The sequence below is a fragment of the Castanea sativa genome, chromosome 1 (assembly GCF_040712315.1).
Source record: "Castanea sativa cultivar Marrone di Chiusa Pesio chromosome 1, ASM4071231v1".
NCBI lineage: Eukaryota > Viridiplantae > Streptophyta > Magnoliopsida > Fagales > Fagaceae > Castanea > Castanea sativa.
The window spans coordinates 24900056-24927775 of record NC_134013.1 but is presented as its reverse complement, the minus strand read 5'-3'; the positions used below and the strand labels follow the sequence as shown (position 1 = coordinate 24927775).

The following is a 27720-nucleotide window of genomic DNA, read 5'->3' as shown; positions in this document are numbered from 1 at the left end:
AATTTAAATCCACAAGGTTAATAATACTGACCTGAAGTGCCTTATCCCTTTCATCACACCATGATCGAAGTCTGTCACGATCAGAAGTAACTTTTGCTAGGTTCCATTTATCAGATCTCAAGGATTTATTCAATTCCTCCGATTCTTCTTGCATGCTCATTTTTTGCTTCTGTTTTTCTTGCAATTCTTGCAGCAACTAAATTAACAAACTTAACTTAAATCTCATGTGAAATTCCAAGAGAGAGGTACATTAAAACTTCTTAAATTATAGGATACATAAGAGAAATTTTTACACTACACATGAAGCAGCTCTTACCATTGACCAAAGCCTTCCTTACAAGACCTAGATGGCTTATTAGATCGTTTCTACCATACAAATACAATGCCTATTTGGCAAGTATGGATTTTTCAAGGAACCCCCAGGTTCCAAACCAAGGAGTCTACCTTCCTATATGAGCATTCAGTATATGTATTAGTCAATGGAAGACTGAAAGGATCCAAGCCATCTTGAAAGATTTTTAAATTATCTAACCTATGATTGCTTTAGAATAAATTTAGTTGGTGCAACTTTACCTATAAGCTCAAATGTGGGTTGGATGCTTTGAGCTTCAAAGGACTAGCGATTGTTTGGAAGGCCTGAAAAAAGAACAAACGATCAAAGGTGACTGGGGTGGACCGGCCAAGAACCCTCCGATGCCAAAGTTAGTTTCTTTCTTTTTATTCTAGAATTCCAACTCTTAGGAGTTGCTTTGTACTTACGTTCATCTGGTTTGAATGGGTGTTTATATAGGGTGCTCTCGAAACGGTTATTTGATTTGTGATTTCCCCTATTTTTTAGGAGGTCAGAGGGTTTAAGGATAACTTCCACAACGCTATGGAAGTTGTATTTTATCTTCATCTTCTATAAATTTCATTGGAAGTAGAGTACTTAGTTAGAAGATATTGTGATGAACCAGGGTCTTACTCGTGCCTTGGGATAATGACACGTGGTTCGACTAGCTACTTTGTGTGGATAAATTTTCCTGGAGTTTTCCCAAGTGTTGGGGGGGTCGTCCATGCACTTTCCTCACGGACGACCCTAGCGCCTATGGACGACCGTCCTACTATGGACGACCTTCTTACGTTGGGACAGCCTTTCTTCATGGACGACTCTTATGGACGAATTTGAGTTGGTTTAATTTTTAGTTCACCATTAGTTGCCCCCTTGTCCAAGGGTCTTCCAAAGTGCTGGAGAATTTATTGTTGTCTTTGGATGCATATCTTTATACTAGTAGTTAGACATCGTTCGATGTGTCATGATTTCTATGGTTGAATTTTACCTCCCCAGATTGTGCCACGTGTCATGGTTTCATTGGTGACCTGTCGTGTTGAATTAATTTTTCAAGAAAAATGCCACGCGGCGCTCTCTGGTTGGTCACGTCATTTCAGATGCCAAATTTCAACGCTTATAAATAGCGGAATTCCTCTCCTACCCTTCACATTTCCTAAATTTTCTTCCTTGACATTCCTCATCCAGAGCCTTGCCTAGAAGCATCTCCTCGTCCTTAGATCTCCTCCGTCTAGAGCCAAGTACTCTTTTTATCCTCTTAGGTTTTTTCCTTAGAATTTCAAAATGTTTGAAATTGTTCTTTCCTCATTTAGCAATAGTGTAGATAAGGCTATAGACGAGTACCATGACTCCACTAGCTATATTGATTCCAGTAGCCATAGTAATAGTAGCAATAGTGGGGATACCGAGTAATAAACGTCTGGGGTTCCTAGGATTCCCTTAAAGGTCCTTCAAGAACACCTTAGGAAATAGGTAGCCTCAGGGTCTTAGGCTGGCACCTCAACAAGTGTTCCTTCGTCCAATCCTGTAGACGAGGTAGAGACAATATATAGTTATGCTGTAGGTATTCCTTCCAAGACAGATGAGAAGAGACTAGCTGCCCTTAGGAGATGGTTCCAAATCCCAAACGACCTTAACCCTAGGTTAGCCGTCCAAAGCGAGTGGTGCTGCCAACCCTGTTTTGGGATAGGCATCTATAAGGCTTACCTTCTAGGGGGGCTAGGTTACCCCTAAATGTCTTTGCTAGAGAATTACTTACTAGATTAGGTTTAAGAGTTTGGCAATTTAACCCTAACGCATGGAGACTCGTCGCCTCTATGCAAGTTTTGTGGAGGGAAGTATTTGAAGGGGATCGTCCTCTCACTATTGTTGAGTTCCTCTACTGTTACAAACCCTCAGAAATTAGTCCATCCTTGGGCTTTTATCAATTTATGGCCAGGGGCAATGATTGTAGGTTGATTAAGTCCTTGGTTACATCTGACAGAAACTGGAAGACGGAGTTTTTCTTCGTCTTTGGTTTCTGGGCTGGGCACCTTATTGAGGTTGGCAGGGATCCATTTGCCTTGTATACTGGAGAACTAGGCAACCTTCATCCTGAAGGTATGTTTTCATTTGATGTGTTTGCTTTGCTAGTCCCTCCTTCTTTTTATCTATTTGTACTCATCTGACCTTTTCCTTCTTTCTTTGTTTCAGCTGTTAAATCACCCTTTTTGAATAAGTTTTATCGTGATCACATCCATAAAGCTCGTCTACATGTTGACAGGAGCTCTCACTCTTTGGTGATCCTCCAGCGTCTTGCCACGTGGGGCCTTGGTCCTGAACCCTCTGCTGAAGCTACTGGCCACGAGCTTACTGTTCGTAGACGTGAGTTTCCTTTTCCTTTAGAAGTTAATTGCTATGCATTCCTTAGTTGATGCTCAAATGTTATATGGTTATCCATTATTATTATTTTTGTAGGGATGGCGACCATGAAGGAAAATAAAGGAAAAGAAGTTGTGGATGAGGCTGCCAGACCTAAAGTTCAGTCTCGTCCTGCTGTTAGGAACAAAAGAAAAAATTTGTCAATGGCCATTGACTTGGAGAATCTTCCAAGTCGTCGTAGGGAGAAGAGGCCAAAGCACAAGTCATCTAAGCCTGGGGTCGTCAAGCCTGGCCTTCCTAGTTCTACCTCTCAGCAGCCATCCATCCAAGTCCCTGGTGTGGACTCGTCCATCCCTGTTGAGGTCACCTCGTCCAAGACCACTGCGCTTGCCACGCCCCAATCTTCTCAAAGGGTTCCTATGAACCTTCTAGAAAATGAAGATTTAGCCTGGGAGAGGTTTGAAAAGGCTGTGACCGGCGATAACGTGGCTACATGCTATGACATGTCCATGAGGGAGCTCTAGTATTCTGCTGTCCACGATCTTTTCAAGGTATGTACTTAGTTTCACTTCGTCTCGTCTCAATAATATTTTTATCTCGTCTTGTCTCGCCTTATGTTTTACTAACTATATTCTTAACCACTTGTAAAGGCAACGTCAAAGTTCATTGTTGCGTCCAGGCAAGCTATAGAGTTGGACAGGACGAAGGTCTTGCTTGAGACGAGGGTTAAGGAGGTCAAAGATGACTGCAAAGGGTGGGCTAAGGTGGCAGCTAAAGCTAAAGACGAGGCCAAGGAGTTGCAGAACCTAGTTGAGGAGTTGAAGACTAATGCCACTGAGAAGGACACTCGTCTTGACCATCTCCAAAAGAGGAATGACTAGTTGAGTACCCTTCTTAAGAAGGCTAAAGAAGACGCTATGGTGGAGTTCAGAGCCTCCAAACAATTTACTGATTTGCTGGACACCAACTATGCGGCGGGCTTTGAAGACTTCAAAATGGATGCTATGGAAAACTTCCCTGAGGTTGACTTTAGCTCCATCAAGCTCAACCTTGGTGCTGCTACAAGCTCCCTCCTCCAGACGAGTTCAAAAGATATTAGCATTGAGGACGATGCCACCACCAAGCCTACCCAGGACGAGCCTAACGTTGGAGACGACCCCCCACAATGAAGATAGAGCTTACCTTTTATTTTCTCCCTTTTTTATGAGGAACATTGTTTAAGACCATTCAAAATCATTGGAGTACATTTCACTCGTCCATAATACTTAGGATGAGTTTCCAAACAATTGCCTCTTAGGCTTTACTTTACAAGAGTTTTTGGATGATGGTCGTCTACCCTTTCTGAAAATTTGATGAATGAAATTTTATTTCCATTACTTTTTATTTAATATTGAAAATGTTATTGTATGGATGAGTTTATCTCATGCTTACACCGTTCATGTTATACTGGTTTTTAAGTGGTTCGTCCACTCGTGGTGTTTTGCTCATTTATATTCTTCATTCCTTCATGTTTAACATGTTTGCCATTCTTTAATTTTTACAAGTATAACTCATCCTATGAATGGCACTGATTTTACCAGCTTTTATTGCTTGGAAATTTGACAGCCAATTCTTTTTCTCGTCCATGGGCTGGACGATTTACCTTCATCTTTAGATAAGATGTCTTCAGCATTCAACTCGTCCAAAATATTGGATTGTCTTGGCTGGGTATGTCTATCCATGGATTTAAACATTTTAATATATTTTTATATGCATGCATTTCCTCGTCCATTTCCTAGGCGTTTATGCTTAAGGTTTTATCCCATCCTTTGGACGAGTATGCCTTAAGCATATTTTTCTTCGCTTTATCCTCATTTCAAGGAAAGCTTATAAACGCTACATCCCCACATCCAGAGATTTTCATTTGTCCTAAACCTTAGCCTTCTTGTGGGTGAAATTATGGAGATTAGATTCATGCATCAAATACATTGGAAATCCAAACCACATTTATGATATAAACATCGTCCACAAATATGGCACACGCTTAGGAGCTAATGCCTTAGGAAATTAATATACTTATACAAACCAAGTACATAACTTCATCCTTCACAAATTAGTCCGTAGACAGTGCAAAAGTTAGGAACTAATGCACTTTTTATTATTTAAAAACATGTAATAATAGTAGACCACATAACTGCAACCTCGTCCATGATGCTCGTCCATGGTAATCCTCGTCCAAGCTCGCCCTTCACTAATAGTACTTTCTCAGATGCTCAATGTTCCAAGGGTGTTCTAGTTTCCATTCGTCTAGAGCTTTCAAGTAGTATGACCCCAGCCTCTTGCAGTTGATAACCCTATAGGGTCCTTCCCAATTAGGCCCTAGTTTTCCATGAGCTGGATTCTTGGTTGCCAAGAATACCCTTTTAAGGACGAGGTCCCAAATGTTGAAACGCTTGGGTTTTACCATGGCATTATACTGCCTAGTCATAAGATTTTTGTATCTTGCTGTCCTTTGTTCTGCATCTATCCTTACCTTGTCAATAAGATTGAGGTCAAGATGAAGTTGTTCTTCATTTTCCTTCTCCTGATACTTCATCACTCGGTGGTTAGCCATATGAACTTCTGTAGGTATGACTGCTTCGCTTCCATAGGCTAGCTTGAAAGGGGTTTTTCCTGTTGGGGTTCTCATAGTCGTCCAGTAAGCCCAAAGAACAACCGGTAGCTCATCTGGCCATACTCCATTTGCCCTCTCATGCTGAGTCTTGATGATTTTTAGCAAGGATCGGTTTGCTACTTCTGCTTGGCCGTTCGCTTGTGGGTGGGAGGGTGAGGAATAGTAATTCTTGATTCCAAGTTGCTCACAAAAATCTCTGAAAGGTGTGTTGTCAAACTATCATCCGTTGTCAAACACTAGCACCCTAGGTACCCCAAACTTGCATACAATGTTCTTCCAAACAAAGATTTTGACATTTTGCTGAGTAATTTTTGCTAAGGGTTCGGCTACCACCCACTTAGTAAAGTAATTGATCCCCACCACCAAATATTTCATCTGCCTGGTTCCTAGTGGGAAGGGATCTAAGATATCCAATCCCCATTACGCAAAAGGCCACGGGGCCATCATCGAGGTCAGATACTCTGACAGTTGTCTAGGGATGTTGCTGAAACGTTGGCACTGGTCACACACCTTGACATAGGCTTTATCATATGCTTGAATAGTTGGCCAGTAGTAGCCTACACGGACGACTTTATGGACTAGTGACCTTGCCCCCAAGTGATTCCCGTACGCTCCTTCATGAATTTTCTTCAATAAGTAGTTTGACTCGTCCGGAGCTAGGCACCTTAAGTAAGTGTGGGAGAAACCTCACTTGTATAACACTTCGTCTATGAGGACATATTTGGTAGCCCTGATCCTTAATCTCCTAGCCTTGTCTTTATCTTTTGGAAGCCTTCCATCTTTGAGATAAGCTATTATTAGAGTCATCCAATTTTCTTCCCCTTCTATTTGTTGTACCTCTGGAAGGTCTATACTTAGCATGTATTAGACTCTGTCATACTCGTCCATAATCCCTCCTACTGAAGCTGCTTTGGCCAGAGCATCTGTTTCCATGTTTTCCTCCCTAAGAGTTAAACAAAACTGGCTTCTTTAAACTTTTGGACAAGCCGCTTTACTTTGTTGAGATATTTCTTCATCCGATCTTCCTTAGCCTCACACATTCCATTCACTTGATTGATAACCAATTGAGAGTCTCCTTGGACGACTACTAACTCCGCTCCTAAGGACTTAGCTAATTCTAATCCTCTAAGGAGGGCTTCATACTCAGCTTCGTTGTTGGCGGTTTGGTATTGTAGACGGGCCACGTATTCCAACTTATCTCCCTCCGAGGACCTGAGTATAACTCTAATCCTCCCTGCATGTAATGTGGACAAACCACCTACATTAATGACCCATCTTTGTGCCCCTTCTTTGTTTAACTCGCCCTGACTAGGAGTGAATTCTATGACGAAATCTGCCAATGCTTGTGTATTTATCGCGTTTCTTGGTTGGTACTTGACATCAAACTCACTATCCTCTACGGCCCATTGGACTAGTCGTCTAGCGGCTTCCAACTTGTTCATTGCCTTCTTTAGGGGGTGATCTGTCAAGACGTTAATGACATGAGCCCAAAAGTAATGCCTCAGCTTTCTAGAAGTCGTTACCAAGGCAAATGCTAGCTTTTCTATCATTGGATATCATTCTTCCACTCCTCTTAGCGCCCGACTTGTATAGTAGACTAGCTTCTGTATCCTTCCTTCTTCTCTAATCAATGCCGAGCTCACTGCATATGGGAACACCGCTAAATACAAATATAATTCTTCACCAGGTACAGACGGGCTTAACAGGGGTGCTGTGGTGAGGTAGGTTTTGAGGTCTTGAAAAGCTTTCTGACACTCGTCCGTCCACTTAAATGCCTTTTTGAAAACTTTAAAGAATGGTAAACACTTGTCAGTAGCTTTCGAGACAAACCTGTTAAAGGCGTCAACTTGCCAGGTGAGAGATTGGACTTCTTTGATATTCTTCGGTGGCTCCATATTCAGTATCGCCTGGATTTTATTAGGATTTGCCTCAATTCCTCTATATGAAACCATGAACCCAAGAAACTTACCTGAAGAAACTCCGAAAGCACACTTACTTGGATTCAACTTCATGTTATACCGTCTTAGAGTATCAAAGGTCTCTTAGAGGTCATGCAGGTGCTTTTCCTCGTCTAAACTCTTTACCAACATGTCATCTACATAAACTTCTACATTCCGTCCAATCTGTGGATGAAACATATGGTTAACCAACCTTTGGTAAATTGCCCTCGCATTCTTCAAACCGAAGGGCATCACTTTGTAGCAGAACAAACCCTGGCTAGTAATGAAAGATGTCTTCTCTTCATCCAACTCGTCCATCCTGATTTGATTGTACCCCGGAAAAGGCGCTCATGAAACTTAGCAATTTATGACCCGCAGTTGAGCCCACCAGCTGATCAATGCGTGGTAACGAATAGCTATCCTTGGAGCAGGCTTTGTTCAGATTAGTGAAGTCCACGCACATTCTCCACTTGCCATTAGCCTTCCTAACCATGGTCACATTAGCCAACCAGTCTGGGTAATAGACTTCCCGGATAATGTTTGTCGTGGTTAACTTTTGGACTTCCTCTTTAATGGCGTTATCTCGCTCAGGGGCAAAATTTCTTTTCTTCTGACACACAGGCTTGGACGAAGGACACATGTTTAGACGATGCGTAATGACACTTGGGTTTATACCCGACATGTCCTCATGACTCCATATGAACACATCAAGGCTCTTCTTTAAAAATTAGGCCAGGTTTTGCTTCGTCTTCTTTTCCATGCTTGCTCCAACCCTAGTAAACTTTTTGGGGTTGTTCTCGTCCAAAGGAATCTCTTCCAATACTTCCGTGGGCTCCATATTAATCCTTCTCTCGTCTATGCTCATCGTCTGTTCGTGCTCGTCCATAGCCAACATGGCCAGATAGCATTCTCTGGCAGCTAATTAGTCTCCTTGTACTTAACCTACTCCATACTCAGTCAGGAACTTGACAAACAAATGGAAGGTAGATGTTATTACCTTCCAACTATTTAAAGTCGGCCTTCCAATGATGGCATCGTATGATGATGAGCAGTCAACAACAAGGAAGTTTACTTCTTTGGTTATCTGTTGCGGATATGCTCTGACCACCACAGGTAATGTAATGGTGCCCACAAGTTGCACCTTCATTCCTCCAAATCCTACCAAGGGCGAATTTACTAGACGGAGCTGATCTCATCCTAGCCTCATTTGTTGGAAGGTGGGGTAATACAAGATGTCCGCTAAATTGTCATTGTCTACCAACACCCTTCTAGTCGTATAATTAGCAATGAGCAAGGTAATGACGATCGCATCGTCATATGGGTGGTGAACTCTTTCAGCATCCTTGTTTGTGAATGTAATAGCTTGCTCATCAGCTCCCCTCATCCTTGGAGATCATCCAGACAGGTGGATGTTTTGCACCACCTTTAGGTATGTCTTCCTTGACTTAGATAACTGGTCTGTTGAGGTTCCCCCTATAATAACTCTTATTTCTCCAAGTGGGGGTCATAACGACTCTGCCACCTTTGCCCTCAACTTCTCGTCCTTGTGGTCTCGTCCAAGAAAATTCCTTAATTTTCCTTGCCTGATGAGATTCTCTATCTGCTGCTTCAAATCAAAACACTCGTCTGTGTCATGGCCATGATCTCTATGGAAGCGGCAATACTTGTTCCTATTGTGCTTGTTGGGATCTCCTTTCATTTTCTCTAGCCACTTCAAGGATGGGTAATCCTTGATTTGCATAAGCACTTGCTCAAGTGGCGTATTCAAAAGAGTGTATTGCTGAAGAACTCGCCTTCTTGTTATCCCTATCTTTTTTCTCTCCTGCATGAGCCTTGTTTGGACGAAGACCCTGATCAGGATGACACGGGAGATCTACTTCCATACGCTATGCTGTCTTCCTCTTCTTGGCTATGATTGCATCCTTCGCATTCATGAAATTTCGGGCTGAATGAACGAGTTCAGCCATGGTTTGTGGATCTTGCTCGTAAAGCTTATGAATGAATAAATCAGAGTTGACTCCATTATGAAAGGCTACCAATAATAACTTGTCATCCATCTCGTCCACCGTCAGGGCTTCCCTGTTGAACCGGCTAATGAAGGACCGTAGGCTTTCATTTTTCCCTTGCTCTATGGTTAACAGGCTGGACAAGGAACACTTGTGGCGTTATCCTCTGATAAAATTGTTGACAAACAACTTACTTAATTCTTCAAACAAGCCCACAGTGTTTGGGGGTATCCTGCTGAATCATACTTACGCTGGCCACTTGAGGGTGGTAGGGAAAGCCTTGCACATAATCTCGTCTAGAACCCCCTGAAGGTGCATGGTAGTCTTGAAGCTGGCAATATGATCACACGGGTCACGCACTCCATCATATGGATCCAAGGAAGGCATCTTGAACTTTGGGGGTAAAGGGTGACCATTGATGGAAACCGTGAAATGGGAGTCCGTTCGATGGACTAAATCATCTACGGGATTTGCCCTTCTCATGTTCTCCCTCATTTCATCCATAGCCTTCCTCATTTGGTCCATCTCCATTTCCAAGTGCGGAACCCTTCTTGAAGCGGTACCCTTTGACTGGTTCTCGGGCTCAACATTTTCTCCTCTACCTTCTTGACTCTAGGCTTGCCCTTCCGCGTGTCTTTCATGGTGTTGCCTCCTTAGACTAATCTCCCTAGTCAACTCTTGGTTCTGACAGGTTAATTCCGCCATGGCGGCAGCCATGGATTGTATGTGTTGAATGGAAGGCAGTTGCATGACAAGTGCTGACTGACGATCATGGTGGGGATTACTAGAAGCATCTCTGCTCTCTTGGTGGCCTGGGCTAGTAGCCCTCGATCTTGTCCGAACCATACGGTCTTTTTTTGGGGAAAAGCGAATTGCCAAAACACAATTAACTGCAATCCCCACAGACGGCGCCAACTGATAATGCAAAGAAAATCAATAGGCTAGAAGCTTTGGGCTTCAAAGGTCTAGCGACTGTTTGGAAGACCTGAAAAAAGAACAAATGATCAAAGGTGACCGGGGTGGACCGGCCAAGAACTCTCCGATGCCAAAGTTAGTTTCTTTCTTTTTATTCTAGAATTCCAACTATTAGGAGTTGCTTTGTACTTACCTTCATCTGGTCTGAATGGGTGTTTATATAGGGTGCTCTCGTGCCTTGGGATAATGACACGTGGTTCGACTAGCTACTTTGTGTGGATAAATTTTCCTGGAGTTTTCCTAAGTGTTGAGGGGTCGTCCAAACGCTTTCCTCACGAACAACCCTCACGCCTATGGATGACCGTCCTACTATGGACGACCTTCTTACGTTGGGACAGCCTTTCTTCATGGACGACTCTTATGGACGAATTGGAGTTGGTTTAATTTTTAGTTCACTATCACAAAGTATTACCCCATGGTTTTAGGTATGAATACATTTCTATTATAGATGTCTTTGATGATATGGCAAGTTATAAATTGAGACAAATATGTACATAGGATGATACTATTAAGAGGGGGTAGATATTCTTCTTATACCCACTCTGCTTTGAATAGTAAATAACATCTAATTGGCACTAAATCTGTTATGTGTCCAGCAGTGGCAATTTTTTTAGTACAAAATCTTATGTTTATGGTGTAATATTGCTTAAAATTACATCATCTATAACCCACCCATATATATATATGTGTGTGTGTGTGTGTGTGCGCGCGCACGCGCGCTATTTCTTCCTTAGGGGTGGAGTTAATGATGATATGGTTAGTAGTTTTGTCATGTTGTAATAATATGGGCCCTAGAGTCAGAGAATAATTTGGTTGGTCTTAAGGGATCCCATGTTGTATTTGAGTCAATTGTTACTAGCTGCTTCCACCAAACGTAGGTTCAATGAAACTTCAAAATGTGATCTTCTTTTGTTAGTAGGGGGTTCATTTCATAGTATGGCAGTCAATGGAAATTGTTCATTTCAATTATTAATTTATACTCTTCTTACCTTATGACCAGTAAGTTGATATGTATGTTCTGTCAACATATATGAGTAGGAGCTATTGATGGTACACACATCAGTGCTCATGCATTGGCCAGCAAAAGTACCGCCTGACATTTCCCAAACTATTATGTGTGTGCAATTTTGACATGAGGTTCACGTATGTGCAAGTTGGCTGGGAGGGTAGTGCTCATGATTCGCGAGTGATGCAAGAGGCCCTTGGCAATCTGGGATTTCAATTCCCTTGGTTGTCCAAAGGTGAACACTATACCCTAATTAATGCAATTATTCATGTTGTGCAGAAGTTGGAGGTGGTGGGAACGAGTCAGCCTTTAGTCCTCAGGCACAACAAGCCATGTCCTAATTTCGAGATGAAATCATAGCAGCTATGTGGGCAGAGTACACAGGCAACCATTCTTGTGTTCGATTGAAACAAGTTTGTTTCTTGTTCTCCCTTGCATTTCATTTTATTTCTGTTTTTCTGCCTTTTCTTGCATTGCATTTGAAATGGTTTTCTACCTTTTTTTGCATCGCAAATAATTTATCATTTGATTGAATCTTTAGACCATCCTAAATAGCAAGCATGGTGTACACTATTTTCCCAATTTTCTTTTCAGCTGAAACAAACACAGCCTAAGCCTTTAGTGGACCTGCATAGAGAATTTGCATGACTGCATTAAGTTTTTTTTTTTTTTTTGGGGGGAAGGGTTGGTAGCAGTTGGTCCTACTACCAATTCCACTATCATTTCAATGTGTCCGTGGTTGTTAAACTTGATGAGATCAATCTCAATGCTGGTGATGCTAGGACTAATGCTAGTGTTGTGGAAGAGAAGTCCAGAATTGATACCAGTGCAGTGAAAGGCTAGACCACGATCCCAAGGGTAGAGCATGAGGTAATGGACATGAGCTACTTAATGGAGACAATAGAAGCCATACCTTACCATGACTTGTTTAGACATAGTTATGAGGAATTTTTTCCACGTGGCTTGGGGAGATAAGGTTGTGATATAAATTCTTGTAATCATAGGTAGTTGTAGGATAAGCTTGTAACCACTTTTCCCTTCAAAAGTGGAAATTAGTTTTTCTTTAGTTTTATTTGATAGCTCTTGTATATAAATAGGTAGGCGATTGTATTTTATTCAATTGTGTGGGTTGTATTGCTCAGTTTTCTTCAATAAAAAACACAGTTTTATTTAAAGAGAGCCATCACTTTTTACAGTGGTCTACATGAATCTCTTACATGAGGTCCTCAAAGACCTTAGATGCCGGTCATTGTGATTTCCTTGGTTACTGGTAAACTATGCATCTTTATGCATTTAACAACTATGCTTGTGTGTGTGTGTGGACTTTGTTAGATTCATGTAAATCTTACACAAGGGAAGATAGCATACTAAGATGTTGGATGGCATGGACTCCTCATATAGATAGGATTCAGTTTCTCTATTTCATTGGTGTTTCATAGGCGTGTAGGGAAACTAGGGCTAACATAGGAAGAAGATAATGGCTGGACGTGATTACTGGATTAGCACTTCCATTGGCAATACTGTTTTGGTCCCTAAACTCAAATCCAAAATTTAACCAATACTATTGTGCATTTGGGTTCATCAATCTTCAGTCTGATCACCATTAAAATGCACTCCCATTAAGTTTAGTTTTGTATCAATGGTGCTAATTGCAGAAAATGGTACGTGGAATTAATAAGATGGTAATATGTTTAATATATACTAGAGAAGTTGCTAAACAGGTTTATGCAAACAGTTTAAACATACATACGGGTAGCAGTAGCAAGATACAAGAGGCTGCTATGTCAAAAACCATAGGGAAATATGCGCAGTAAGGAAACACTTCGTGAGCAACGTATATGGTCTCTTTTACAGCGTTGAGATAGTGAGCAGTAGTGCAACAGCCGTGAATAGCAATCACCATCCAATGAACATAATCTTCACCATTCTTTTCATCTCAACAATGGGTTGGACCGTCTCATGCATGACCTTCAATTCCTCTTACAATACACACAGCTCTATTTGTAGTTGCTGGAAATCCTCTGCATATGAGGATGGCATGTTTAATGGAATACACCATTCAAAAAAACAACATTGATCCCTTAAGCAACATTGGTAGAGCCTGTATCGATTCTCATTTCACTTATCCGAAATCTTGACGCTTGCTCGGATGCCACACAAGCAGTTCACATTTCAAAACCTAAGCCCATCGTCAATATCAGTACGTCCAGCTTCCGACATCTGCAAAAGAGACGAAAGAGCATTAAATTCACTGTGCTATAAAGTATAAAAGATTGCACATAGCCACGAGTTCACTACATAGGTTATCATCCCACAATTGGAATATGTATTATATAAAGTGTTTTGTCCAAAACTTGCAACGTGGTAACATGTATTTCCAATGTGAAAAGATCATTTCCGAATCCATCACTATGTAGACAAAGATCTTTTATGAATCCAACATCTGTTGATGGATTGATTTTTGGTTATTCTCTATGACAGCCATTATAAAGAAGCAATCTTAGACAATCTGCCCAATTCAAGGTTGGTTAGTTGGCCACTTTACTCCAATACTAAAGCAAATTAAATTAAAATTTAATGGAAAACACACACAAAGTTACACGGAAACATTAAAATTAATTCACTTGTGCAAGATCATCCCCCCATGCTAAAAGTAGCCCTTACACCTACATAAAAAACATAGAAATTACAAAACAAACATCAAAGATAGTTTTCTAAATAACTATGCACTCAACATGAAACCAGGAAAAATCATTATTTTTCATAAAACAACACATGATGCAGGGAAAGAACAAATTACGAAACAAAATCCAACTAAAATTCATATTGTTGACAAACTCTATTGAATCAATCACCGCGTCTGCCAAGGCACGTGCACAAGTAAGAATTAGATTGCTAAATCAAGTAATCATGCATAAGTTCCCGTAAATTGATAAAAGCAATAGGATGTAGCAGTAGCACAAAAACAAGAAATCAAGTAGTTCAAAATAGTTCAGAACACACCTAGCAGCAGTAAAACATCAATACAACTACAGCATCTCTAAAACTTACGACACCAAAACAACTACAAGGGTCTACAACTTTCCCAAAAAAAGAGAGCAACTAGGGTCTATACAAAAGGAGCTTAGATAACGATAAAGAATACCATATATCAACACCTTTTTGTGTTAGTATACAAGATGTAATGAGCCTTACTATTTGGACCAACAAAGGTGGACTTCCCTCTTTAAGAATAATCATGCCAAAGGCACATGGTCATGGTAGCAAATAAAAAAAATTTCAAACCTTTTTCCTGTCTCACCTTTTTCATCATTATATAAATTTCAATCCATATGCCAATCCAAGGAAACTATGTATTTGACATGAGGACAACAAATACAATTATATATGTATAAATAATAAATGTAAATCAAAGAAGTGCAACAGACCTGAAGAGAAGACTGAGTGAATCTCGTAGAGGTTTAACGTTAGAGACAAAATGTTTGGGAGGAAGCTCACATAATATGATTAACTAAAATAAGCAACATACTAAATAAAATTAGAAAGGTTCCATAACAGAAACTAGTGCCACATAGTGCCATAATGCAAACTAAAAGAAACAGGGTATATAAAGCCAATGATAAACATGACTGATGTTGATACAATCCAAAGTATCTAATGAAATATACCAAATTCCTCTTTATTTATTGATAAGGCAATATAAACTATGTGCAAGTAACAAAGTACACTGCTAGCAATATATACACGTCACCTGCAAGTAACCATCAATAGGCAGCCCAATCCTAATGAATTTTTATAGACATTGACAATAAAATAGAAGTACAAACAAAAAAAAAATATTTGGAAAAAATACAAAACCTGCTTCACTATACAAAAACACCCATATCTTACACCATAACACCGAAACCCATCAGACCTATCGCTTGCCTAAACAAAAACACCCAAATCTTGCACCACAACATACATTACAAGGGTCTATCTTTGAGGTGAGTTTTGGTTATAAAAATTAGACCCCGTGGAAAATCAATCATCACAAAAGGTGAGATCACATAGTGCAAAGGTCCATGTGGAAAAAGTTTATATGGAAGGACAGACCATTTTTATCCTAAGATTTAGAGAGATAGGAAATTTGTATGCTGTTGATGTCTTGTAAATTATAATACCATCTGTTAAATCATATACTAGATAATAAAAGTTGCGTGTTTCTCCACATGGCTAACACAAGTGTTATACATGACACGGCTGCTTCACAACCAATTGATAAGCCTATTCCAGCAGGTGTTCCAGGGCATCTTACAAACAATTACTTCTGGGCAGATGGGAAGAATTGTGGCAACTTTATCATGGTATGATCCTAGTGAAGCATGTAGAGATTATTTAGATTATATGCAATAGTCATTTTTCCTAGATTTCTATTTTGCCTTCTTTTTTTTCCTAAATCCATAGGCCCTTTGGATTCTTTTGGGTACTCAAGTCTTGGGACTGATATATTTAGAGAAAAGAAACATATTATAAATCAGAATCCTTCTTTGCATTTGTTATCCAAAATAAAGTAAATGCACAAAATCAAAACACTATCAAAGCGGGGGTGATTGAAGTATGCTGGAGTAGAAAAACTATTCAAAAAGAAAACAACCAAGGTTAGCCTAAACTCATATCTAACAAAAATTACCCAAAAAAAAGAAGAAGAAGAAGAAGAAGAAAGAAAAAGTAAAAAGGAACTCCTAAAAGGTTCATCCATGGTGGGTGTTGCAGATAAAAATGGAGCAAACCAACAGTCTTGTTACAAACACCCATTAAGAACCAAGGGGAAAGTGCATTTCGAACCTAGATTTGGAGGAAGACCTTGGGTTTTCGGCGGTGAAGTGGAACATTCTTCACCTGCCTTCGGCGGTGGCGAAAGCCCTAGCTGTTGCTGGGGTAGGGAGGGTTACGGCCCCGTTTGGAGGAGATCCGACGGAAGCTAAAGCCCAGCCTTCAATCGTCGTCTGCGTCGATGGAGATGTGGGAAGAGTACGCAATGTGCTAATCTTGTTGCCGCTTGCGTTCTGCCTGATCAGCTCCTAGTGAATTTAGGAAAAAAGATGATTGGATTCACTCTTAGAGCTGCATCTGCAAATGGGTATCGAAGATGTTGGTTTGGTATTGCAAAGAGAGAAGTGAAAAGTGAGGTAGAGATGTGGAACAGAGGCAAGAGAAACAGGGGAGGGTGTTGTGTGGTGTGAGATGTTGGACCATTTTGTGTGTTGTCCTCTGATGTGTAATCATAACTCACATTACTGGTGGAAGCTTTAAAAAAAAAAAAAAAAAGCAAACGTACCAAACACACAACTTCATATTTGGAAACTCCAACATATCTATTTAAATCACGTTACGAAACACATTATTCTGTATTTTTAAACTATATTTTTACATTATTTTAAACAACATTACTCAAATTGAGCTTCCAAACAGGTCCTTAAAATTCCTTATTACTTTGATGTGACGTTTGATACGGGGTAATATTTTAAGATTCCCAAGAATGTTTAAAGATTCCCATGTTTGGTTGCAAATCACCCTAAGGAATCAGATGCCAAGGGAATGTGGATTCCCCTCTTAGTGGGAATGTGGATTCCCTTTAAAAGCAGTGGGAATCAGATTAAAGCTAAAAGGAAACTGTATTTTTTATAGATTGACAATTTTAACCCTTTTTCATTATCATTTAATCAATTAAGATAAAATATAAAACAAATTATTATGGATTAAACTCTTTTAAAATTATTATTAAGAATAAAAGTATTTGATAATTTAAATAGTTATTTTTGTATTATACCTGTCATTTTGAAATGTTAGACTATAATTTTAATGAATTTTTTATAATTAATTGTTTATATTTGGTTTTTCATTATTTATCTAGAGGAAGTTTTTTTTTTTTTTTTTAAGGATGTGGTAGTTCACATTCAAATCTAAGGATAGAATAGGAAAAATAAATAATTCATTTAAGATTCATGAGAATAAACCAAACATTATTATCTCACATTCCTAGGAATCTTAAGATATTCCCAATGAAACCAAACATAGGAATAACTACATTCTTAGGAATGTGATTCCTAGGAATCACATTCCTAGGAATTTAGATGCCAAGAGTAATGTGGATTCCCACGTACCAAACGCCACATATGTGGCGTTTGGTAAGTGGGAATCCAGCAATTTAATTTTTATGCATTCCCAAATTTATTGAGTTTTATTTATTTTTTGGGGGGATTTATTATTGAGTTAGAAGTTGAGGATTAAAATTATTTAAAATTCTTAATCCAAGAGGTGGAGCATAATGTGTACGTTTTACATGAATAATAAATGTAAACATATAATTGTCTCTATTTTATTTGAATATAGTTGTTTAATGAATTGCAGTTTATCAAAATATATATATATATATATATATATATATATATATATATATATATGAACAAAGTTTGACTACAAATTTAATTATAACCCAAGGGTACAACCAATAGTAAAAAAATAACACGTGTACTTCTCATATGCAATATATAAGACTTACTAAACCACATTTAAGTGAAAATTGTATACAGTGACTTTTTTTTTTTTTTTTTGAGAAGCATATACAATGACTTTGAGTCATGAATGCGCATTACAATGCGATATTTAATATTCATATAGTTGATCATGTTTAAAGCCAAACTTTATGTATTATAAAAGAGATGTGCTATGTCCACAATATTTTTACAACATTTTCATAACAAATCATAGGTGGTTAGTTGTTATTGGTTTAAATTTGAATATAACACTAAGATTACTTTTTTGACCCAACAATAATAACCAGTAACAACCTGCCACTTAGGATTTGTTGTAAAAATGTTGTGGACATATCGTTTCTCATTGTAAAATGAGAGGTGTTATGTCCACAACATTTTTACAACAAATCATAGGTGGTTAGTTGTTATTGGTTCAAATTTGAACCTAACACTAAGATTACTTTTTTGCCCCAACAATAACAACCAGTAACATCCTGCCACTTAGGATTTGTTGTAAAAATGTTGTGGATATATCATTTCTCTAGATTTAATTAGGGCATCAATAATTTAAAAATAACCTATTTTTATTTAAAAATCTAAATATATCCTAAAACTGATGATAGTCCGTATTTATTTAGATATTGATAGATAAAAGATAAAATCTTAGTTGGGCTAGTCCGTATTTATTTAGATATTGATAGATAAAGATAAAATCTTAGTTGGGCTTTTCCTTAATAAGTCTAGACCAACAGTATAAGTACCACAACAGAGAGACAAAACAAAGCACACACCTTCAAAACAAAAGTGAACAAACTTCAGTCAGACAATATCAGTCGTTGTCATTCAAGTTAGCCATGTCAAGCACAGCCGGTCAGGTGATTAAGTGCAAAGGTGAGTCAAGATGATCATGTTTTTGTTATTGGCTTTTATATATACTTAAGTTTTTTTTCTGGCTTCAGTGCTCAGTAGTCACTGTCTTTCACATTTCTGTTACTATTTATTTTCTGTATTTTTTTTTTTTTTTTTAAATCAACTCTGTGACTAAAACTTTTAGAAATAGTCAAATGATGTCTCTTGCTTCATTCTTGAACTTTTGACGATGTGTTGAAATTAATTGACTAAGTTGGGTATGTATTTTTAATGTAAGCCGCGGTGGCATGGGAGGCTGGAAAGCCTTTAGTGATTGAAGAAGTGGAGTTGGCACCACCTCAGGCAAATGAAGTTCGCATGAAGATTCTCTTCACTGCTCTTTGCCACACTGATGTTTACTTCTGGGAAGCCAAGGTAATGGATTTCAGATTATACTTTTAGAAAAGTTTTAATAACCATTTTAATAAAAAATATGAAAAGTTTATATTTTTATGGTAATACTTTTTTCTTTTCATATAAAAGGTTTCATCCATTAACTTTTTTCTTTTTCTTTTTTTAGATTGAATTACATAGCAATTCCCCATAAAATCCCATGTTGCCTATTAACTAGTAACTAGCATTGCTCTATAAATAATATGAAAGTTCGTGTAGGGAAAAAAAAGTGAAAGAATAGGAGTATTTTTTAAGTGTAGTGTGAAAGAACATAAAACAATTTTTAGACCATAATCGTTTCAAATGGGTATAGAGAATAAAAGCAAGATCTAAAGCATGAAATAGCATTATGTTATCAGCTGGGTTAGTTTCCTCCAAGCCAAAACAGCAACATGAGTACTTTTTCCTGTTCTTCTCTATTGATTCTATACTTCTCCAAATACATGAAAAGAAAGGGGCGGTAAATTTTTCTTCTTCGTTTCATTGATCTAGGTTTCTCTAAATACAAGAATATCTCTTCAAACATAAACCTTACACTTGTCTAACCTGCAGCTACTTAGATAACATGAAAAACAAAATCCAAAAATGACATGTTTAGATACAATTTTTATTATAAAAATATAAATTATTAATCAAATTATTAAAAAAAATTGCATGTAACACATGCATACATCTAAATACATTTAAAATTAAACACAATTTTTATCATAAAAATATAAATAATTAGTTAAATTATTTTTTTAAAAGTAAACGCAATTAGTCACATATTAAAATTTTTACCCAAATTTAATACTACTTACGATTTTTTTTTTTCTAATTTTTAATAAGATAGAATGTGTGGTGATTTTTGTTGTGTGATGATTTTTATTAAGTATTAAAATTAAACACAATTTTTATCATAAAACTATAAATAATTAGTTAAATTATTTTGTTTAAAAGTAAATACAATTAGTCACATATTAAAATTCTTACCCAAAATTTAAAACTACTTATGATTTTTTTTCTAATTTTTAATAAGATAGAATATGATGTAATCTTTGTTGTGTGATAATTTTTATTAAGTATATGTGATTAGTTTTTTTTTTTTAAATTATAGTTCGTTAATATTAGATTCTTAATATTTTACGTTCATTAACTCACTTGACACAAAGATTAAAAAATTTAAGTGAACACATGGCACAAACTTAAGTGAATAATTATGGTGTATTTTTCACATAAATTTAGGAAAAATTATTATTTATACTAGAAGGACTGCTGATGTGGAGAAATTATAAGGTCCTCATGGTGGACAAGTGATGTGGTTCACCATTCCAGTAAAAAACTCTCACCTATTTAAAATTGCTGAGTCAGTATTTAGTTTTTATTTAAAACTCCACAATTTTAAACAAGTGTGAGTTTTTTACTAGAATGGTGGACCACATCACTTGTCCACCATGAGGACCTTATAATTTCTTGCTAATGTGGTCCTCCCTGACCAATGAGATGATGTCATCTATACAAATATATGTTTGAACTTCCTAATCAGCACAAAGAATAAAAAATAAAAATTACTAGATGATATCACATTTGCATAAATAACTGCATATTATTGGTTGAGAGGTCAAGGAGGACCACATCAGCAGTCCTCCTGGTGAATCTAATAATTTCTCTAAATTTAGACACATGGCACAAAATTGGATTCTAATTTCAAATTCTAATTAAACTTTTTCTAAAGTTTTACCTATTAATATATATATATATATAGTAACTACTAACTTGTAACCCCATGTATATGCATGGGATTACTTAAAAGATATACATTAATATGCATAGTATAATTCTTACATATATAATTTAAATATTATTGATATTCATTCTTTTTTTTAATTCTTTAGAAAGTCTTGTAAAAATATTTAGGTAGAAAATGTAAATTTTCCATTTTTTAAAGTTTTTATGTTCATTAATTCTAGACTGATTGGTTTTTGTATGCAATAACTCACTTAGATGGATATTTATGATGTGATCTCATATTTAACTCAAAAATTAAGAAATAAATTTCTCTCTAAAAATAAATAATTTAGAACACATAGCACAAAATTAGACTTCAATTGTAAAATCTAATTGAATTTTCTCTCAACTTTACCTATATATATATAAGAGCAATAAACATAGTAGTATATATAAATTATTTTATTGGGTGCCAAAGATTTTGGAACTTAAAATTATGTTATTTTTTTAAGGCTTGACGAGCCAAGTACATATTTTTAAGATATTCCATACTGTGCAAATTTTAACATATGGAATTAGTACAAAGTGATAAATTCTGTTATATTTGTAATTATTCAGTCATTTGTTTTTTTTTTATTCCTTTAATTCTGAGATCTAACTTGGTATTAAGGTGGGAAAAAAAATGCTTGTAATTAGCCATGCTGTTTCCATGTAATTTATAAACTGGATTTGATGAATATATTTACTGATAGATTGGTAAACTAATTACATGCTCAAATTATACTGGTGCGGTTGAGGTTGTATTCATTTCGCAGTTGAAACTAAAATGTTCCATTATATTGCAGGGGCAAACACCGATGTTTCCTCGCATTTTTGGTCATGAAGCGGGAGGGTATGTATAGCTCTAAATTTTGACGGGTAGTCTAGTTGGTTTGAGAGTCTTAAGTAATTAAATATAATGTTTTCTCAGTTAAGTTTATTTCCAATATTCATGAACTGAATTAATTTCTGAAGCCTTAATTTTTAGTAAATAGTTTTTTAGTGGAGTGAACAAGTACTAATTGATTGTATCGTTGTTGCTCAGAATTGTGGAGAGTGTAGGGGAGGGTGTGACTGAGCTCCAACCAGGAGACCATGTCCTCCCTATCTTCACTGGAGAATGCGGGAAATGCAGCCACTGTAAATCAGAGGAGAGCAATTTGTGTGACACTCTTCGGATCAATACTGAGAGAGGTGTTTTGCTCAATGATGGAAAGACAAGATTCTCCAAAAATGGACAGCCCATTTACCACTTTCTTGGCACCTCCACATTTAGCGAATACACTATTGCTCACGCTGGCTGTGTTGCCAAGATCAACCCTGAGGCCCCACTTGACAAAGTTTGTGTGCTTAGTTGTGGAGTATCCACAGGTCTGGAGGAGTTCTTCATTTGAAGAATAATAACAATATCAGTGATGATATTCATACTAATTTTTACTTTCCATTGATCTATTTGTTTTTATGCCTGTAGGTATGGGTGCCACTTTGAATGTTGCAAAACCCAAGAAGGGTCAATCTGTAGCTGTCTTTGGATTGGGTGCTGTTGGCCTTGCAGTGAGTTTTCTTTTTTGCTATGTTCTATGATTTTTGGCAACTGCAAAAGGATTAGAATGGTCTTCTATATCTCTAATCTTGTGCTGATATTTTAGGCTTGTGAAGGCGCAAGGATGGCTGGGGCTGGAAGAATCATTGGTGTTGATCTGAACCCTGATCGTTTCAATGAGGGTGAGTCATTAATGGTATACATAAATATATGTTCCTATTTACATGTTGGAGATGGTTTTGATTCTTAACCTCTTTGGCAGCCAAAAAGTTTGGTGTTACTGATTTTGTGAATCCAAAAGATCATGACAAGCCAGTTCAAGAGGTTAGTTTGGACGCCATGACTTGCTATTTCATGATTAATCAGTTGGCATGACTAACATGTATTTTGGGTTTTTCCTATATGTTCTGTTCTTTTTTAGTACATATTTTCTGTTTAAAATGTTTACACTTCTCAGCCTTCTAAACTAATGAGGGTTATGCCTTCTCAATTATAGGTAATTGCTGAGATGACCAATGGAGGAGTGGATCGGGCTGTTGAATGTACTGGGAGCTTCCAGGCCATGATCTCAGCATTTGAATGCGTTCATGATGTAATCATTTAACGAATTTATATCCCTACTCTCTTATTACGGAACTGCTCCCAAGCCTCCCAATTCGTTTCCTTAAGAGACTAAAATTTTCATTTTTCTCAGGGTTGGGGTGTTGCTGTACTTGTTGGAGTACCAAATAAAGAAGACGCATTCAAGACTCATCCTTTAAATTTTTTGAATGAGAGGACACTTAAGGGCACCTTTTTTGGCAATTACAAGCCCCGTACCGATATCCCTGCTCGGGTGGAAAAGTATATGCAAAAGGTAAGCTTATGCTTTTGTTCATGAACCATTGCATTGTTCTGGTTCATACACATATTTCCTATAACCAACTGAAAATGGAGTAGGCATAATGCAACTTTCTTAGATTATTATGAAATAGTCATACTTTGAGTAAGTGCTATTGCGTATTATTATGTGTAGTCATGTGATTGTTACTTTTACAGAACAGGCAGACCTAATTCTTTGTTTTTATAAGACTTTGTAAATGACACAGTCAATTGATGTTGCAGGAGTTAGAACTGGAGAAATTTATCACTCACTCAGTCCCTTTTTCAGAGATTAACAAAGCGTTTGATTACATGCTGAAAGGGGAGTCTATCCGATGCGTCATTCGTATGGATGCTTAAAACATTACTAATCAAGATGGTGTGCATCACTGGTGGCGTGAGATCTCCCTAGAGATTTGAATAAGAATTATAAGCTTATATGTAAAGAGAACAAAGAGTTTATGGACATTGTTTGTTTATCTATCCAACAACTAAGAATTTTATCTATGTTCCTCTTGCCTATTGTAATATTTTTTATGTAAAGAGAACAAAGAGTTTATGTTACTTTGTTTGTTTTATCTATCCAACAACTAAGAATTTTATCCATGTTTTTCTTGCCTATTGTAATATTTTTATGGATGGGTATATTTATATCGTTGTTATTTTGAAATTTTTTTCCGTATATGTATTCACAGGGTAATAGTGGGCTGTAAACTTCCCTTTCCTCCTTAACTATTGATTCTCGAACATAAATTTTTTTTTTTTTTTTTAGAATTTCAATCTATAGCATCCACTTATGATGATAACTCTTCATTATCAGACTAAGACATCAATCGGTTTTTGGTGTAGGTAGGGATTGAATCTCAAATCTCTTATATAACCATCAGACACTGTACATAAAAATAGTTTTTCTCAATCGAATGTACTAAATTAGAGAAATTTTCTGATTTTCCTCTAAGCCAATTAGGAGTAAATTCTTTCCTTCTTTGCTTATGAACTCTTCCTAAATCCTTATGTTCAAGGCACTTAAAATGTTCAAGTACTCAATGCGCTTGTTTACCATTACGGTATATTGAATAATATTAGTCAATGTGATAAGCTCAAGTCCAGCAGTAATGATTGCCTTTATGGTGTCTCATACTTGGGAATCAAATCCCACAAATTTTCCCCTCCACTATTTCCCTATATAATAATTTTAAAAAATGGAGTGATTTCAGTTGGTTCAATTGATAAAACTCTATAGTTGTGAAATAATTCAGGTGTAAAGGAGCGTACACTAATGTTAACAATCATAGAGCGAATGGCATTCCATCAGTTCAAATCTTACTATATGGAAGAAAAGGCAAATTACAGATTTTCAACTTAAACTATCAACCCGCGATTATGTTTAATGCCAAAACTTTAAACTATTGCCCCGATTATGTTTAATGCCAAAACTACAGGACCATATGATTGAACCCTTGCCTCCACAATTTTAAAAATACCTTACACTCAATTCATTGCCTTTTGTATAATTTTTAGGTCCAATGAAAAATGTAAGCACTTGCACCACACGTGACTTTTGGACTCACTAACTAAATTGGACTTACACTCAAACTTATATAATGAAATCATCCTTCCTCCATCTCTATTTGTTCCCAAGAAAATTTCATGAAATTTCAAACAAAATTTAAAGAAAAATAATTTATTAGAAAACCTAACATTTTATTAAAAAATAAAAATCTTACAATTTCTTTTTAGCACACTGACACAATTTCTCAAAAAAAAAAAAAAAAAAAAAAAAAGCTCACGAACACAAAACTAATGAATGAATCCTAATAAATTGGCATTCAAAAACTATTATGTAGGGTGTACCCAAAAGTCTTGTAGACCTTAGATTAAACTTCTCACACCCCATTCTGGAGTCTTTTGGGTAAATATTGGTAAAAGTGAAGTTTTTTGGGGTTATAGTCACTGTTCGAAGTTATTTGGGAAAATGAGGAGAGAAAGTGAATTTCGGCAACGGTGTTGCCGAAATTCGAAGAAAAGTATGAGAGAGAAAATAGAAATTGAGGAGAGAGAAATTTTGGAATTTCGGCAACGGTGTTGCCGAAATTCCTTCTGCCCAGTCCTGCCCGCTCCACTGAGTGCCCATGCGCGAGTGCCCAAAAGGAAAAAATAAAAAAGGTTTGTGGCAATCCCATTGCCGAAAATGGAGGGAGAAGAAAAAAAAATTGAATTATGGCAATGGGATTGCCGAAATAGGGGGGAAAAAAAAGGAAATGTGGCAATGGTATTGCCGAAATAGGGGAAAAAAAAGAATTATGGCAATGGGATTACCGAAATAGGAAAAAAAAAAAAGAGAATTGTGGCCATGAAAAAAAAAAAGAGGAATTGTGGCAATGGTATTGCCGAAATAGGGGGAGAGAAAAAAAAATGTGGCAATGGTATTGCCGAAATAGGGGGAGGGAAAAAAAAAAAAAAAAAAGGGAAATGTGGCAATGGTATTGCCGAAATAAGAAGAAAGAGGAAAAAAAAAAGAATTATGGCAATGGGATTGCCGAAATAGGGAAAAAAAAAAAGAATTGTGGCCATGGTGTTGCCGAAATAGGGGAAAGAAAAAAAATATTGTGCAAATGCAATTGCCAAAAATGGGAAAAAAAATTTAAAAAAAAAAAAGAAAATTAATTGTGGCAATGGCAGTGCCGGAGGGGAAAACGACAAACTCAAGTACGCTGAGTGTTTGATTCTTGTCTTGTCCATCTGTCTGAAACAAATTCAAGTATCGTTTGATTATTATTCAAAGTACTTAAATTCTAAAACGTACATGAAAGAAAGTTATAGAAGAGAAAAAATGATTGATGTGTACCATAAATAAAAAATAAAATAAAAACTGAGATTTTTGTAGAGATTCTTTGCAGTGACATTGCCGAAATAAAAGGAAAAAAAAAAACGTACACAACATTTTTATTTTTACAATAAATTATAGGTGGTTAGTTGTTGTTGGTTCAAATTTGAACCTAATGCTAAGATAATTTTTTGCCCTAACAATAACAACTAGTAACAACCTGACACTTATAATTTGTTGTGAAAATATTCACCTCTTCCTCTCATCCTTATTTTCTGCCTGAAATGATTCCATTCATCCTTCCTAATAAAACCATATCACGCCTAAAATTTGGTTTCAGAGATTCTTTTTACTTTTTATCCCTCCTCCATGTAACAAGTCTCCTCATCTTTTTGGCTTTTTGTTTTTTTATAAACTGTGTTGTGACAAGTCTCCTCATCTTTTTGGCTTTTTGTTTTTTTATGAACTGTGTTGTATTTGATAAATTTTTATTAGTACAATTTAAAGTACATAGATATTCTTATTCAGATTCTTATCCATGCATGGGAGAAATTTATGGAAAAAAAATGATTGATGTGCACAGTGTAAACAACAAAAAAACTAAGAATTTTGCAGAGATTCTTTGCAGTGGCATTGCCAAAATAAAAGGAAAAAAAAACGTACACAACATTTTTATTTTTACAATATTTTTACAATAAATCATAGGTGGTTAGTTGTTATTGGTTTAAATTTGAACCCAACGCTAAGATACTTTTTTGCCCTAACAATAGCAACTAGTAACAACCTGACACTTATAATTTGTTGTGAAAATATTCACCTCTTCCTCTCATTCTTATTTTCTGCTTGAAATGATTCCATTCATCCTTCCCAATAAAACCATATCACGCCTAAAATTTGGTTTCAGAAATTCTTTTTACTTTTTATCTCTCCTCCTTGTGACAAGTCTCCTCACAAAGTTGATCTCTTTGGCTTTTTGTTTTTTTATGAACTGTGTTGTATTTGGTCAATTTTTATTAGTACAATTTAAAGTACATAGATATTCTTATTCAGATTCTTATCCATGCATGAGAAAAATTTATGGAAGAAAAAATGATTGATGTGCACGGTGTAAACAACAAAAAAACAAAAAAAAAAAAAACTGAGGATTTTGCAGAGATTCTTTGCAGGATTTGCAGAGATTTATAAATGATTGATGTGCACTGTAAACAAAAAAAACAAAGATACTTTGAGATTTTTTGCAGAGATGGTCCTTGTTGTATTTGGTCAATTTCTATTAGTACAGTTTAAAATCTAAGAATTTAACTTATACGAAACTTGCATCTTATTTAAACAGCACCAATATTACTTTAGTTTTCACGTTTCTTATTTTCCACTCTTTTCCCTTAAAAATTATATCAGCCTTCTTCTTCACTCTTATTCCCCTCATAATTCTATCAATCATTTTCAATTCATGCGTGCCATACATTCTACAAACAATTATAAGGAACAACACTTGCAAATACCTATCCGTGGTTATCATTTTACAAGGTGACTTACATCTCTTTAAGTAGTTACTTTTCTTTTTATAATATTCATGTTGATATGTTTTAGGGGCATAGCTAAGCATGAAAGTTTTGTTTTTGTTAAATTATTTGTTCATGAAAATCTTGTTTTT

General features: G+C 36.6%; 1 protein-coding gene and 1 long non-coding RNA gene across 2 annotated transcripts; one reads left to right on the top strand and one right to left on the bottom strand.

Annotated features, from left to right (window-relative positions):
• Positions 1-12918: 12918 nt before the first annotated feature.
• Positions 12919-16537, bottom strand: LOC142641771 (uncharacterized). Its single transcript, XR_012845462.1, has 2 exons — positions 16097-16537; positions 12919-13489 (listed from the first exon to the last, which is right to left on the bottom strand). It is a non-coding gene; the product is annotated as an uncharacterized LOC142641771 (long non-coding RNA).
• A 2104-nt stretch (positions 16538-18641) lies between these two features.
• LOC142622447 (alcohol dehydrogenase 1-like) lies at positions 18642-23599 on the top strand. The gene is made up of 10 exons (XM_075795910.1): positions 18642-18678; positions 18935-19071; positions 21642-21688; positions 21881-22206; positions 22307-22389; positions 22485-22560; positions 22641-22702; positions 22875-22970; positions 23073-23234; positions 23483-23599. Exons 1-10 carry the CDS (start codon positions 18642-18644, stop codon positions 23597-23599), a joined length of 1143 nt encoding a protein of 380 aa, XP_075652025.1.
• The last annotated feature ends 4121 nt before the right edge of the window (positions 23600-27720 follow it).